The sequence below is a fragment of the Helicoverpa zea genome, chromosome 9 (genome assembly GCF_022581195.2).
Source record: "Helicoverpa zea isolate HzStark_Cry1AcR chromosome 9, ilHelZeax1.1, whole genome shotgun sequence".
NCBI lineage: Eukaryota > Metazoa > Arthropoda > Insecta > Lepidoptera > Noctuidae > Helicoverpa > Helicoverpa zea.
This window is the reverse complement of record NC_061460.1, coordinates 3,596,992-3,614,304: the sequence shown is the minus strand read 5'-3', so window position 1 is coordinate 3,614,304 and position 17,313 is coordinate 3,596,992. Positions and strand designations below refer to the sequence as shown.

Genomic DNA, 17,313 nt, shown 5'->3' with positions numbered 1-17,313 from the left:
GCGTGGAAAGAATTCCAATAAATTATCGATGCGACTATCAAAACAATGATAACGATGTAGGTATCGATCAATCATGAGTATCGATTGTTGCTTAATGCAAACAATCGTTTGTTTGCAGACAGGACGGCACCGAGGACTTGCTTATCTGTCCTACTGTTATGAAATGTTTTGTTTTTATCGAGTGTGATATGTCGCAGTAAGACAAAGTCCAAAATGAAGTCTACTGTCAGTAGTGTGAAATATTTTCTTCGACTTTGGAGTAGTTGATGTTAGCTTTGACATAATGAGGTAGAAGATAGACAAGAAGGAATTCGAACTATTGATGTTCAGATTATATTCCGTGCGTTATTGATACTTAATATAATTTTCGGTTCATGCAATTTTATAAATTTTTAGATTAGTTAACATTGTTATCCATTTTTGGGTGTAAAGACAGGTGTTTTAATTCAATATTAAAAACAACGTAAAACTTTCACCTGCTCTAAAATCACTTGAAACAAAAAACAGGCAGTCAAATCTGAGTAGGTACCATTATCACTTATCTTTGGGCTTACACATGTAATTGGCCGGTGGCAGGAAGGCCGCATTTACATATAAAATACCTCCCAGTTCGTAATGTAAGTGTAGCGGAGTAATTACCTGCGCAGGAGTGGCCACGTGAATGGACGGGTGCGTAAAATTAGGCACGGAAACAGTTGGAGTTTTTATGGTAGCCTGAGTAAGGTTAGGGTATCTTTTACTTTAATTAGAGGTGTAGAATGACAGTTTTGAATAACCGTTACTTACTTAATTTTTGGAGACCGAAAAAGTAGCTACTTACTTGTTTTTATATTTGTGTTTCAATGTCACTCTTCGATTTGTGCTCTAAAGTAACCAATTCTGGTATCACTAACACAAGAGCTAGTTGCTTTTGATTCTGGGCGTAAATCAAATTAGGTACTTCATTACAAAACCCTGATTGGCTGACACAAGAAGGCTTTATTAGTTCAGATTTCTACGTATAAGGTTCCACAGTCCACATAAGGAGTTTCGAAACGAGCATCCAATCCACGACGATACGTCATTTTCACTGAAAAACATGACAGATGCCACTTGGATTTCCACAAAAAAGGAGAAACTGGGATTAAATGGAATCAATTTAATAGCTTATTTTAGACCCAAAAGGGCATAACAGGGTTCAGGTCTAACTAGGCTGCAGACTGGTTTGTTAACCATTCATAAGTCAAACGTAGGTGGAAGGAGCAACGCCAAAAATAAATTCCTTTGACCGCAGAAAACAAAAATAAAACACACATCACAAGCAATAACAACCCCTATTTCTTACCACATAAAGATAGATTTACTAGTCCTAGTAAGAAGTTTGGTGTAAGTCATTATTTCTTTGAATTAACTGTTTACTTCGTACCGTTTTGCCAGACAGTAAAGAAATAATTAGAACCTAGAAACTGAAAAATGCACGGTTAATCACCGTTTATTTAATTAAGTTGGTAACAAATTCTGTTAAGTCTGTACATCATTCTTACAGTGTTACAGTTATGCGGAATTTCTACTTTCAGAATTATTACTTTTTCAAAAAGACGACTAAGTACCTACTAACAAATCTTATCAAAATAAATCCTGTAATTGTGTCAAAAGGAATGTGCAGATTAGATTAATTATAAATGCACTTCGTGACTGACAAATCACGATCATGACTGCAATGAATGCTGAGACACCTTTTTTTTGGACCCTTAAAGCTCCAGAAATACATAAACGACTTGAAAAATTCTTATTATTGAAAATTGAAATCTTTGAAAAGCTACACTTTTCCCGAGTAAAGAGGCTATATTTTATGTCGGTTCGGACAGTAGTTACGAGACAAACGTAAAAAAACGCCATTTTAAATTCTGAATTCACCCGAAGGACCTACTCAAAGTACGAACGTCATTAGTAACCAACTAGAGATTACAAACGTATCAGTAGATAAATCGTTCTTGATATGAAACATGTGTGTTATGATATCATGTTTAATAATATGTATGATGGGGTCTTGCTCGTTAAATTCATCATAAATAACAATAGTTTTCAACTGTTAAAAATGCACTAAAATCTACACACTCAGAAAGGAACAAGACGCAAGATAGACTTTATCAGGTAAGTACATCTTTTTCGCTTTCAAGAGTAAACAAAAATTTGGTCCATGCAACACCAAAAATCTTCGCAATGATATCTCAGCATACAATCTCGACACTATCCGATAATGTTACTAGGGAATGCACCTATTTGCCCATTTTAAGTCGCCTGTAATTAAATAAATGAGGTTGTAAGTCAATCCATTACGGACAATCAGCTGAATGAGAGATCAATTAAAAAAAAGGCCGAATAAAAAATATGTGGAAAAAGTCTTGTTAATGAACACGCCGAGTCGTACATTACGGACGAACTTGACGTTTTAATTATTATTTAATTTATATCTATAGTCGGCTTACACTATCGTTGCTGAAAGAGACATTTTATAGCCAGATTGTCTCTTGTTTTGGTTTGTTTATCCCACTCGTGCCTCGATAATAACCGAACAGATGTTTTATTTGCGTTAATAACTTAGCTGTCGTACCTTTTTTTTGACCACGTAGGTTGTACTTTGTTTTAAGCACGATTGCAATATCTGTCTGGCTGGAGAATAATTGCAGTTTACGAAACAGTCGTGCAGCACATTTTAAACGTATATCAATATTAAATCAGTGTAAACTACATGGAGGCCATGTCGAATTCGTTCTTAAAAAAAAATGAATTTGTAATTAGAATTCGAATCTTTAAATAACGTATCCGGTATAAATATAGACGATGCGCCGTCGTCATTTATTGGTCCTTTATTTTCGCAATATCGAGTCCAAAAAAATGTTAATGCAAAGGGAATTGCCGATGGCGACAAAATGGTTGCGATTATGATCTGAATCTCCGTAACCTGTTTGTATAATGAATTAAGATACAACTCCTCCGAAACCTGCGAGTCGATCGATTTCAGGATTTGTGTTTTAAAATTGAAAAACTAAAAGTAAACCTGCTTAAGAAATTTTGAATTTGAATAACTATCCTCTTTGCGGAAGATATATTTTTGTAACATATCCGATAAACATCCACAATTTAAAACTATAAATTAAAATGAAAATACCTAAATAGATAAAATCAATATCAATGCTGCTGTAGGTCATCATAAATTTTAATACAATAAGCATAACATTTTACATAAACTATCAATTATGAGATTACCGATAAGTAGTGTTGCCCAAATTCAGTCTTGGTCTTGCAGTCTTGGTCTTGTTCTTGCGTTTTTGCAAGACCAAGACCAAGAACAAGACCGCGTATTTTTAGCAAGACCAAGACCAAGACTGACCGTGCAAGACTTGAGCAAGAACAAGACATAGCCTGCAAGACTCTTGCGTCTTGCAGCTAGGACTTAGCGCTATTTCACTGAGTAGTTAGGTGTAACAGTTCGGTGTATAGGTAGGTACGCTTAGGAATTCTATGAGACGCAAAAAACTGTATCAAAGAATATGAAAAACTGGACCTATGCGCATTACGACTAATACCATAAACATAGCGAATAAAAAAATATCTATTAAAATCAAACTGAGTGCATGCATAGTTATGTTTTAACCATCAGCACTTTGATAATGCGGCATCAAAGGTTTTGTACTTACTTCTCAAAGAAATTTGCCGCTTTTCGGAAGTACATGGTTATGATACACGCGCCGGCGGCTTCTTTTGAAATCTACAACAATCGTTGCCGCCACGCCGAAATCATAACATTTGACACTATTTGATTGCCGCCATAGGGCGTAGGTATACTCATGCAAAATAATTTCCTAGTAGAGTACCTACAGGTGTTCCAAAGAATAAATAAGTTTCAGAGTGCTTAGAATGAAAATGAATACATTATACTGATCACGCAAGTAGTATTATGATTAGGATAAAATGGTAAGGATAGGTAGTAGATGTCATATTAATTCATTCTAGTAAGTATATATTATAATATTGATTACTTATATGGTTTTAAACTAATTACTTAGGTACTATTATTGTACATTTAGTCATTATATTTCTTACATTTTTTACATGTTTTAGCAAATGTAAGCTTATAAATCATAAAAGTTTATTAAGAAACAGTTACTTCCATGGAAAACGACATATAGGTCAGTTGATTTTTCGAATTTCTTATCAAATCTTCAGTTATTTATTAATCTGCTTGATCTTTACTATGGCTATGTTAATTCAAGCTCACAATGTTCCAATTCTAATACGTTTTTCTAAGATTTAAAGTAAACTTTAATAAATAGTAATAGACTAATAGGTAATTGCAAGACTTGCAAGACTCTTGCTGCAAGACCAAGACCAAGACCAAGACTGGGAGCGCAAGACCAAGACCAAGACCAAGACCAGGTGTATTGGCGCAAGACCAAGACCAAGACTGGCTAAGTCTCGTCTTGTTCTTGCATTTGGGCAACACTACCGATAAGCCCCAGAGATTACAGATTTTGACTTTTAACAGCAGCAACGTCATCAAGCTTGAAAAAAAAAATAACAAAAACAAGAAGGATCCCGCAATTCAAGTCTTTAGAATTATGTCCTAAGATCCGCGAACTAAAAACACTTAACAGGACTTAACTCTTCAAAACAAACACAGAATCCAGTAGAAAGTAGGACACCCAGTACTAGTACACCATACGTCAACAAAAGGAACGGTGCAGACGGAATGCGTGGCCACATGACAACTGGGGCTCCCAGGAGCGTAGGTAGACGATTATGAAGCCAGACGATGAAATATTGTTGCGCCACCATGAATATTGTAAGAGGAAAAAGCTAAAAGCTCTTTCAATTTGTACTTTCTTGCTGAAAGTGTTGAAGAAGAATGGATGGTGAAATCTGGTAACATTTTTAAAGGACTTCGTAAAACCTATCAAAAAGTGAATTGATGATAGTGTACTTTTTGATCAACAGTATGAAGTAGATCTCCTCAAATGGGAATATAAATTTTAACTAGCCGATCCAGCAGCTGGTAAATAAATGTCTACGAGACAACATATTTGCTACCAACATACTTAATCAACTTGATATACGAGTATCATATCCATATAAATAATTATGTTCTAAAACTTAACGAAGCAAAGATTAGTATCTGAAGGGAACGGAAATTAAATGTCATATTCGTATTTACCTTACATCAATAACGTTATTATTATAGAATATTTTACAATGCTCTAGTCAATTAATTTAATATTTCACTGAGCTTATAATTTTGATTTCTGAAAGTACAGATTCTTAAGTATAATTTTCCATACGAACGCAATTAAGCCACTCATTATATCATTCTTTCAAGTGTTTAACTCGATAAATTGCGAAAATTTTACAATTCTGTCTTTCCAAGTTTCTTTTCCATTCTCCATCGCAATATGTAGTTTGAAAGTAACTTCAAGTTGCAAAAAATTCGATCCAATCTCAAATTCTTGAAACGCGTGTCTCGGTCCCTTTCGACTGAGTGCAACGACCAACGACACCGGTTTTATTAGCTAATTATCAGTTTTCGAAAAGATATTCCTAATTACGCGATCAGAACTGAAGCTTCACTTTCCATTCGCTCAGGTCCCAAGCAGCCTTCATTCATTGGCGAGCGTAAGATTAATAAGATTAATTGCAAAAGTTAAACTTTAAAGAACAACTTGCTGAACTAATTAGAACTCGTTTCTGTTAATCCCACACAAAACGCGAAGTTTTAATATGAACGTCTAACTGCCATCTACTAATGTTAATAATAACGGGCGAGGTAGGATCGTGACCCGTCAGACGTCCTTGAGGTCCGACCTTCCCAGAACTTATTCAGAAAATAAAACTAAAAGTATAGAGCCCCGAGCTGATAGACGGCTCCGATCCCAAACTAGTTTCACAATTTATCGCTCCTGTACAATCTCCACGTCGAGATGGGATTATGTATCTAATTACAAAGTGAAAGATTCCCTTTTTGTGAGAGGTAACATTTTGGGCGAGAGATTCCTCTTAAAATTTAATTAAATTTGAAATCTGAAACATAGGGTACGCTTTGATTTGATTCGCAAAGAAAGGATTATGATAGATGAACGCGTGAGGTTATAATAACAGTCTGAGTGAAAGCTCTTGAATAATGAATCTGCGAGCAGGTACCTACAAGCTTTGTTAAATAAATCTTCATAAAAAAGCTACTAATCTTAAAACCCATGAGGCTAACAAATAAGTCAAAACTTATTTACAATGAAACGAACTTATTAAGTATTCGCCGCCTTTACATAAAAGCTGCTATCTGTCTTACACATAAACAAATATTAAAATCTGAATCTTACAACAAACTGCTGACAAATAGAATATTTAGAATCCCGGTACCCACAGTTAATACTTCCTTTGCACAAAGATTCTCAAATTTTTTATTTCCTTATTTATACAACAAAATCTGTAAAATCTGTAAATTTAAAGACGACACGGCGCGCGTAATTCAATCAAAGGTTACAAAATATTTAAATGATTTAACATATAACGAAGTAGAACAGCTACTAAAACCCACACGGTAAGAGGATGTCAATTTTTTGCACATTATACACACACACACACACACACACACACACACACACCCTCAAACTCACACACCTCGCACACAAACACACACATTGTCTGTTTGTTATAATTACTTTTAGTCTTGTACTTGTATTTTGATCTCACTAGTCCTTAAGGAAACCGTATTGTTGATAGCCGCGATACAGGCTTTGCCTAGTGCGGTTGTCATTGTAAATTATTACTGTATACTCTGGGATGCCTAATAAAGATTTATTATTTATTATTATTATTTTAAAACAATCTAATTAAACAAAATATAACATTCTCTAGTGATATGCAATAAGTCATCTACGATTGATGATCTCTAGATTCCGTCATGATTTATAGATTGGACCTTTCAACTTAAAAATGTAATCAATCTTTATTTATCTGAGTACACAATTTATAAGTTCAAGTATTTCTTTGTACATGGTAATAATGTTGTATAATAATCACATCTGGAAAAGTATTATGATTGTTGTTACGAGTGGTCCACATAGTATCTATGAGATCATCTTTCACGGTGTTATGGTCGAGTGTGGTTGTGTCATTGTGTCACATCGTTATCGATGCGCTCGACGCTGCCGCTGCACCGCCGAGTGCCACACGCCAGATAACGGGCTCGCATCGTAGCTTAGATAAATTTTACAATTTCAGTTTATTATATTACCAAACTGGCTTTGCAACGGCATGGCAGTGCAGCCCACACGAGCGTATCGCACCTCCGTCAAATCACGACCTACTCAAACGAAATCCCCGCGTAAAAACGAGAAGAAATTTCATACAAAGGCAGGTTTCGAGTCACGACAGTTCCATCGAGCCATCGTCGGATTTGTTGGATGCAGTGTTCGGGTTCGGCGAGAGCGCGGGAAGGGGGAGCCACCGCACGGCAACGCCGCCGGCCGCGTCGCACCGCGCGTCGCCCGGCCAGTCTGCCAATCGCTCAGCGCAAGGACGGACGCGCGTTCGGTAGTGCTACTTTCAGACGAGTGTTTAATAACTTGTGACCAAACTTAGTGCACTCCGATTACGAGTGGATCGGATTATCTGCAGTGTTTGTGACGTTCGACTACAATGAATGTGTGTTTCTAGTGCTGGAACTATTTAATAAAAAAGTTCTATAAACCGAGCCGATGGTCCTCTTGAATAGTAACATGAAAATTAATGGTAAATAAAGTCTTCCAATAAGTTTTTGCATGTGTTCTTATGGATATGTTCACTGTCACTGTTGGTATGCTGTTATTTACCTGGATGATCTGATGATCTTGGCTTGCACGACGCACACCCCATTCGTTCACATTACGTGGTGGCAGCACACGGGAGATCTGGCACGGGATAAAGGATTCGGAGAGGAGCCAGGGTTTATTTATTAAAATATTCAAATGAGCGCGGTGATATTCCATCCGGACCACCAAAACGGCCAAAACAATAGCAGACCTTGTGTCTGTCAGGCGACATTGACTCTCCGAATGTAAATTCGAGTTAGCGCGAACAATCGAACCTAGTGAGTTTAGAAGTCGATATATTATGAATAACAGCTAGTGTGTGTGACCGTGGTGCGCCTACGGGACCAGCCGCTGTGGGTGGACGGCATAGTTCCGAACCGCCGAGAACGACAGTGGGTGTTTGAATGGAGCCAGTTAATAATAATGGTGAGATTTAATCACCGCCGTAGAGGTTACACAACAAAGCTATAAGCATGCCCATGGCTCAATTTGTAGATGAAAAGCCCTTTATAACATATTCTGAATAGTCACTAACAAAGCTTTCGATAAAGTAGCAAATTTTGGCTTGTAGTTTACATAGGTACTAATCATTAATCCGAACTTAATGTTTACTTGATAAAGGTATCTCAATACACTTCAATGCAACATCTCTAAGAGACTGTTCTTGAGATGCGACCGATAAATAAATTAATCTTTGTGACGTGCAGCATTAATAAAGCTATAAAAACGTCCGACGTTGAATAGACCAGGAATCCTTACAATCTCCAACATCCTGTTGCTGTTGACGAGGGACATAAATTTCGCACATGTTACGGAATAGACCTCAGATGTCGACTGACAAAAAACAGACACCGTTCCGCACATGTGTGGCCCAAATTGAGCCAAAAGAGACTCACACGACAGCACAACCTTCCTAAATGGAATGGAAGTTTCAAAAATAAAAATAATTCAAATGATAAACAAACCAAATGACGCCTACGTAACGCAATCAAAACAAAGGGGAGAAGAAATTTAATTAAAGACTGAATTACCCAAGGTAACTATGTTATTACTGTATGCATCTGCCCGTGAATGATGAATGCGTTCGTTGAGAAAATAACAAAAAAGCTTAAGAGAAACCTGCGCGGGCGAGGGTGGCACGTGGGCAGGCAGATGTGCAAGCGCATCCCGAGGCCTGTCATACATACGGTTCTTTATCTCACAATCTCGCCGGGTTTGCTTGCAGCTGAGATTTAAGATCCATTATTCTGCAGTTAATACTGTTAAGGGCTTCGATACAATCTCACAAAAGAAACTGCCATGGGTCACGTTTCTCCTCCTAAAAGAACTTGACACTCACCAAAAAATACGATAAGTATCTTTTTTGTAAATCATGGTACAGAAGCTTGATTTGAAGTAATGGGTGTCTAAGTTCCAAAGAGGTCAAGTCCGGCTCGTAGGACCGAGTTTTTCCATCGATTATGATCGCCTGTATCTCGTAGACGGTCGTCGCCTTTTACGGCAACCTGCGCTCGCGCCGACTTAGTACTGACAACTGTGGGATAGTCGACATCACTATCTAAGATAACTATCGACTCTCTAGGTGTTTTCATAATTTCTCTATCCTTACTCGAGGCACGGCTGTTGAGAATATCGACGGTGACTATGCGCTTGATAAAGATACCCCAGCGGTTAATACGGAAGATTGGAAAGCTCATAATTCTTAGATGCATGTGGTACATGGTGACACATAGAATTGCTTGGTCATTAAAGTTTTGTCTTACACTGAGAAAACGATCCCGTGTTATGTCTAGTTACAACTCTTTGTGCAGTAAGCAGTGAGTCGTTATGGTTGCGTTAAGCAAAAAAAAGTGAGAACAAAAGTGTACAGACGAAAGCGATGTTATTGTTGGTCATAATAACAAGCTCTTTCAAAAAGAAAACAAGCAAAGCAATAAAGTATAACAATTTTACGGATCACTGGAACATAGCAACGAGCTTAAACATAGTTTGTAAGTGGTAAAATGTAATACAATACTTCCATTTGTTTCTGTAGTGGCTGTAACTTGGTACGGCAAACACATTGTGGACTTAAGCAGTTCTTAGGCAAAATGTATCGAGTAAACTCGACTCGAAATAATGGCTGAGAACGTTTTTGGAATATTAATTTGAGGCAAATGTGTGAGCAGAAAATTATAACAGATGCCATTCGTCTTAGAATACGTTTTGGCATAAGAGGAATGTAAATGCTCTTAAAACAAGCTTCGTAAGTAATTATTTTGAGCATGTTTCTAACGAGAATCTGCTTTGAATAAATTATTAAACGTAATGTTTTTCTTGGGTGCAAAATTAATGACAAAATATCCTACTTGTGATGTAACAAATATGAATTCAGTACATAATTTTAAGGCACTAAATAAGTTCTTGTACTGGAGTAAGAATTACATTTTAAGATCTGTACAAGATAAAAAAAGTTACCATTAAAGACAGATACACAAACAACTGAAACGAATGCATTTGTTAATCAAAACAACAAAACTGAGTACAATAAAGATGTAATCCTTCAATAGCGGGCACGTACCAACCACCTGCTCAACAGCTGCTCGAATTTACATCTGACTGTGAAAAGTGACCCTCAAGCACACCCCAACAAGTTAGCAGATGTTTTAAAATCATGCTGTTCAAACCACACGGGCAATTTAGGGATTTCACTAGAATGCTGCTTGGGTGAAATGTAGTCTGAACCGAGGAAACTCGTTTTGATAATTGTAATAATTGACGGTAGGGAATTGATCGCAGTATCGATATTAGAGATTAGAGACGATTTAGAAAGCGCATGAAAGTTGATATGAATAATTGTATCAAATTGTTTTGATTCGATAATTACTATTGTTGAACAAATATAAGAGATGATAAATCATACCTATCATTATATCTTTGAAAGTAATAAAACGAACTCGAAAAAGATTTTATACTGACAAAGAACATTAAAAACACCAAAAAGGTAAAATTCGCAATAAGCTTTTCAAGAGTTGCGAACAAAAATAAGTATCGTAAAAACTTGATAAGAAAATAAAAATTAATAAATTTCGACCTCAGCAAAGCTTTTGACAATGTAAAGCGTCTCCATTACCCACGGTCATAAAAAAACATTCCACCTTAATTTACTTCAAGAATCTTGACGGATTCATTTATAAAATTAATTCCTTGAAACGCACCCTAAGAACCTCTTAACCGAAAGTGCGAAAGACGAGCGAAGTCTTACACAATTAATTTTATCCCTCCCTTAATCCGCTATTTCGAGCTTTATATTATGTGGACCAGTTCTATCATTTTCTTCACCGTTTACATCGAAACCTTGCGTACCTCTATTAGGCTCGTCCATGTGACTACTACTTTTGTTTTCATTTACATACATATGTGTTACTCAATTCAATGAACATGTTTTTGCCTATCGTATACTAACCAAACATACTATATTCGTCCTACGCCTAACACCCACATTAACGACTAAGCGACGTATCTGTTCAGTAAAAGTGGTATCACATCTCCGCCGTTGCGCCTGGAAAGGAAATTGAGCTCAAAATAAATCGCCCTTACAACGAACTTATACTAAAATAGTCGAACATTCGACGGCTTCCATTTCTCTGCCACCATTACCATATCCTGTGTTCCGATGTGTTTGGCTGAGTGCGCGAGCCCATAACACTAAGTTTTGAACATTTTTATATTGCTTTATATTCTAGAGAAGTACCTAGCATCGATGTTTGAACTCTTTAAAAGTTGAATTCTCGAAAGAACTCGAAAAACGTGTCCATTGACTTACTCTCTTTACGTATTATGGTTTAAACAGTTTACTATATCTATTTAGTGATTTAGATACTGCGCGATTTCTCCGACCTTATGTAATAACGGTTAATTATGGCATGGAAAGTAATTTACTTCACACCAAAGCATTACAATATTGCTATTATATAGCATGACTTGGACATTGTGGGCTGACGAGGGGCGGTCCCGGTGACATTACATCGTTAATCACTCTCATTCTTCATAAAGAAAATTTTGATTTTCAATTTGAATGGCCCACAGTGATTACCAAATCCAATACTTGTTGATAAATGACATTGGTTAATTAAAACTTGCCGATAGGTGCCGCTTTCTTTTATTGTTACAAGTTTATTAATGGGTGAATTGAATGTCGGTATAAAAATACAGTTACACATTTCAAGTTCTGCTTCTCTGCATTTAAGCGAAAACTATCGCTGTCACTGCACGAACCTATTTATTTAAATAATATCAACAACACATGCATCTTTAGACTTCCCGAACACGTGAGATACCTCGTTACTTTTTTTCTCTACTAGTTCACCTTCAATCACCGTTGCTCTTCCAAATTCTAAATTAAAATATGTTTCAAGGTCCGGATGTGAATGTTTTTTTTTCCTTACTTTCCCATAGGGTTGTGCTTTTTATCATCCTGTTTGAACACAATTAGGTCGGATTTGGTATTAGCTACAGATGTCAGTTTTTTTTTCTTTTGCTTTTGTTTTGACAGTTTGGGGTGGTTTTTTGTGTGTCATTTGTATTTTTCCTAAGTCACTTTTGGTTAAAGCATGTTTGTTTGTTTGAATCAATATTGATTCAATGTGTTTGTCTTGTCCTGGCTGCATCTTCATGTTGCTCTTTTTAACCCTACAATAAGAATGCACTGTTCCAAAACCCTTACTATTTCCCATACAAAAGAATTAAGACCGCAGATTCAACAAGTCCATTAAACCTGATTCCGTACTACAATATGTATTTTCTTTTTCATCTTTTAATACAAGCTCATCTAAATGAGTAGACATAAAAACATTTTTTGTGAAACAAGATGCCATTACATCTGCGTACATTTTTACGTTGCTTTTCATCTTGCGACTGTAGAATGACTTCATTTCACAATAATTCTTCGTACTCTTGTATCATCGTGACTCAATTGTTTTATTTTGCGATGCGGTAGTTTTGTGAACTTAGAATTGAGCACAACTATTGTATTCTATAGTAGGTCGATTTATCCTACAATTAACGTTATTTATATTAAAATTCATTGATCAAAGACACATAATAATAAACAAGATAAAGTCACGACTTAAAAGGATTATATTAAGAAAAACGGATGTTATACGTCGTCAGTTCAATCGCGACGTGTCAGGAACGCATTCTCTGAATGGCCGAACTATAAGTAAAACGACCTTGTAATAAATAAGTTAATTCTTTTTGCACTACAGTTGCGTAACAATCTGACATTTACTTAAACCTAATAAATATTACACTTTATGGTACCAAGTTTAAAAGGGACATGGGAGTTACCAATGATGATTGTGATACTGTCAATACAATTTTAGTTACATTATTATCCTCTGTGGCTTAAGAAAGTGGTGTTGTTTCTTGTGAAGAGACAGAGCTCTAGTCTAATACCCTTCTCAGTGTCATCTCGTACAGTGCTCGGCTTGAAGATCTCACACCTGACGAGATGAGTGTAAATTGCAGGTGCCTCACTCTGATTAATGTCCTGGCACGCCGCCAGACCAGCTTGCAACAAGTCTGCTCTGTCTCCAATAGATTTTTACTTGGAACTATCGTGTTTTGTAAACAATCTTGGTAGAAATAAAAGAAATGGACTTTAAACTCGATAAATTGAGATCATCGTTTCAAAGAAAGCAATGTAGATATTATGTTGGCACATTGCTGCTGCTTTCATATTATTCTTAGAGTGCCTGTGGAGCAAATAAATTGCTGTTTATCTTCAAAGGAAGTGTGTGAATCACTTCAAAACTGATTATTATCTGTAATTTCATGAAAAACGTTATCTTTGCCAATAACTAGGCTCTTTGAATCATTATTACTATTACTGCAACCAAATATTTTTAGTGCTAACACTTTTGTCCCGTCGCTAAGTAGAGCCACATTCTTACCATTGTTGTAACAAAAATAAATATCATCATAGAACAGCTTTCTAATGTCTAAACACACAGACACTAATAGTACACTTGTACCATCACTCAGACATTTTATCTCCCCGCCAAATCCGAAGACGTTTCTTTTAGATTAAATCTCAGATAAAAACCTTGTCCATTTGCGTAGCACCTAAATTAAAAAAGAAAAGATGAGGTGTTTGATGGCTGATTATTATCTACACCACGGAATTTTATTGTATTAGGATGAAATGTTTTTATAATGTTTGTCGTTAAAATGTTGTAATTTTGCTTAATTATCATTGGCCGCGCCGTTTTCCTTTGTTCCTCTCGATACTTTATCACGGTTTATTTTCTTGGTGCTGGCAGGTTGCCGAAAGACATTGAAAATGATGGCAAACTTTGCGGTTGCTATAAAAAAATATAAAACCAAAAAATGTTATGCAACCACTGGCAGTTTGGCTGAAATATTTTACAATAATAAGTTCATTGAAGTGGCAAAAATGTCGTATAAAATAAGTGGATGTCATCACTGGATAAACGCTACACGAATTCACGTCCATGTCACAGGTGGCGTGTAAAACGTTTTTGGATATTCAAGAAATGTTTTTAACTTTTTTATGGTCTTGTAAAGTTAACGCATGTAAATGTCGCTGCCTCACGTTCTCAACAAAAGTGCATGTGTCTGAAGAACTTCGGCCCATTTGTTGTGTCGTGTCGCGATTAGTCAAGGTGTCCATTCCAGGCCGCATCGCTCTCATATTAAGCAAAGACACTTGGTGTAATCTGTGTGCCATATTTGGCACCACAATTAGCTGTCTTTTCATTTTCTTTGCGCACGCTTTATCTGTGTAATTGTATGACGGATGTTTTGGATTTCTTTTATGCTTCGTGCGTGATTGTATGTTCCATTTATGTAAAGTTCTGTATGCACTTGTTTGTTTACGATAGTTTATCCATCAGCATGAGTAAGGCCTAAATGATTAACACCATTTCTCTTACTCACTTTAATTAAATTTATTAAATTCTCTCTCGTATCTAAAACGCTCTTGATATATGATGCCGGTTAGCTTATCTTTACCATGAGAATTGACGGCACCATAAATACTGTTAACAACTCCTTTGAAGGGAATAGAAAAAGAAACAAAAGCAATCGATTAATTCAACCCACGATTATTCATTCGAACCTTTCGAAATATAAGACAAGATCTCCAAACGATTTGTCAATAATAAAATAATAAATCAAGTGCATTCGTCGAATTTAAATGAGCTTCGATTAAACTGCTTCACCTGTACGATATTTATCTCAAAATATGTAAATATGTTGTTCGCTTTGTGTATGATAACTTCGTAAATTAGATATAATATTACCGTTCGTTATGATGCAAATAAGCCGACCAATCGCTTGAATAAATCGTCAAAACCATGAATTAAGCATTCGTTACATGATTGATCTGACAAGTTTAATTTCTGTGATAATTCACAGAAATTCCTTATAATGCGATGCGGAACCAAAATATTTAAAGCACAAAGAGCTTCAGTGAATTCACGCGTCGACCCCGGCTTCCCGGTTCGTCAACTACCAACTCAAGACCGTCATAAAAACTAATTAAACTGTTACGAACAAAGGATACGAGAGAGCACATATAACTATAGAGTTATCAGCCGAACAAAGGGCCGATGTGTCTAAGAAAGCCGTTTTAATGACTCCATAAGCTATACGAAGCGTAAACAATGACAACGGGAAGGTAGAAACATACTTAGATGACGGTACTCCTTTTAGGGCAAATAGCTATCGAATCTAAATAGTGGAATGTTTGGTGCGGCTGGAAATGTTTTAAGCTGTGAAACAACGCAACAAGTTTATCATAGAAATGGATCCATTATTTACAGAAATGGAAAGATAACAATAGTCTTTGCTCCTGGCTCATATCTAGAAGTCTCAAAGGCGAATTAATAATAACACTTAATTAAATTAACAGCTAGAAGCACCAGACAGCGACATCCGCTGCAAACAATTATCGATGTCAACAGCTGTGACGTGTTCATCAGCGCAAGTTTGTGTGTCGCACCTATCACCGCATTGTATACTTCCAACGATTTATATTCCCCGTGTGACGCCGTGAATACTCAATTTATTTCCACCGATAATGTCAACCGCTAATCAATGATTATCATCAGCGGTATCAGTAACCCCGCGGTAACGCGATACAACTATCTGTCATCGGGGACACAATTGATTTTGGTTTGTTCAACCTCGGTCACCAACGTATTTGTCATTTGGTGGAATTCTTAACACATTTCTATGTTCTCACGGAGCTATACATGCATTTGTCAAGTTTTCTTGCCTTGTTAGGACGGAATTCGTATTAGAATTTATTATCAGTGTTTGTTTCTAGTTTAGCAGTATTGATTATTCTAACTCTAGCACTAATATTTAGTGGTGTAATAACGTTATTATTACAGCAATCACTATTTGCTGTTTCTAAATATTAACAGCGCTATTACGATATGAGTTTTACCAATTTCCTATAATGAGTTTCTGATCGTTCGCATAACCAAACATGATCATTAATTGAAACCCATAATAAAAATTAAATTTTAGAAATTGGACAACGATACAATAGAAACGGAGGTGACTACGCTTGACAGGCCAATCCATCATACGACGCTTGTACTATGGGTACAGTTAAACCACCTCCGGTCCAATCAGAGTTTTTATTTGATGTCAACGGCCGTTCAATAACGAGACGCGAACATAGAATCATGCCATAGACACACACAATCAAAGCAAATAAAAATTATATTAATCACTATCTTGTACAATAGAGGTTGTGAAGCGAAAACGTTTTTTTACCACAACTAGAACTAGTTCGTTTTTGCATGATACGCAATTATGACTAACGACTCTAATATAAGTTCAATACGTTTTCGCCACGTGTCCATTGAACGCATTTAACGGTATTAAGTATCCAGCTTTCTAATGCGAGCATTGTCGTGAGGCTTTGCATTTGGCCTAACATTCGATATGTTTATCAGATTTATCGATACAATAATTATGAGCATGTCATGACGGTTCACAAATTTCGAAACTGCATAATCATCTCTGACCTAAAGTGCGTTCGTGGAAATACAAATCGATAATGTCTCCCGTGTATGGTCGGTGTTCCGTTACGTATTGATGATCGGTGTAGCGTCACTACGTTAACAACTGTTAACAAGCTTCACATCACCACATCGTCGTGTTATTATGACTTCCTCGTGAAATTCCACGTAACACCTTAAAAATACATCTGACAAGTCAAAATATACATCTTCAAGTTTTTAAGAGGTCCTGCCGCGACCTCACGTATGGCGCCCAAAATAACAGAATACATTCACAAAGAACAAGAGAATGTTTAAATAACTGTCAGAGCTATCGTGTTTTTGTCAGGGAAATCTCGTTAAAAATTGAGAGGAATGCATAAAAACTGGCTTTCATTTAAACAGCTGTCCGGTCAAAAGATAAACTAAAGGCCCTCCCAACGTCTGTGCACTCGAAATGCAAACGAGACGAC

The 17,313-nt window shown here is 36.5% G+C and overlaps 1 protein-coding gene across 5 annotated transcripts in view; it reads left to right on the top strand.

The window, feature by feature from the left end:
- The window catches only part of LOC124632966 (caskin-1), a 274,853-nt gene that overhangs the window by 128,580 nt on the left and 128,960 nt on the right, over positions 1-17,313 (top strand). Inside the window, exon 1 of one of the 5 annotated variants that reach the window (XM_047168013.1) lies at positions 7,507-7,764. The exons of 2 other annotated variants lie outside the window; for them this stretch is intronic. Coding sequence is in view for 1 of the 3 variants with exons in the window: in XM_047168014.1 (XP_047023970.1) it covers positions 7,731-7,764 (34 nt within the window). In the remaining 2 variants the exon portion in view is untranslated. Of the gene's footprint in view, positions 1-7,506; positions 7,765-17,313 lie in introns of those variants that run through there. 2 more of the 5 variants (XM_047168011.1, XM_047168014.1) reach the window with 2 other exon arrangements.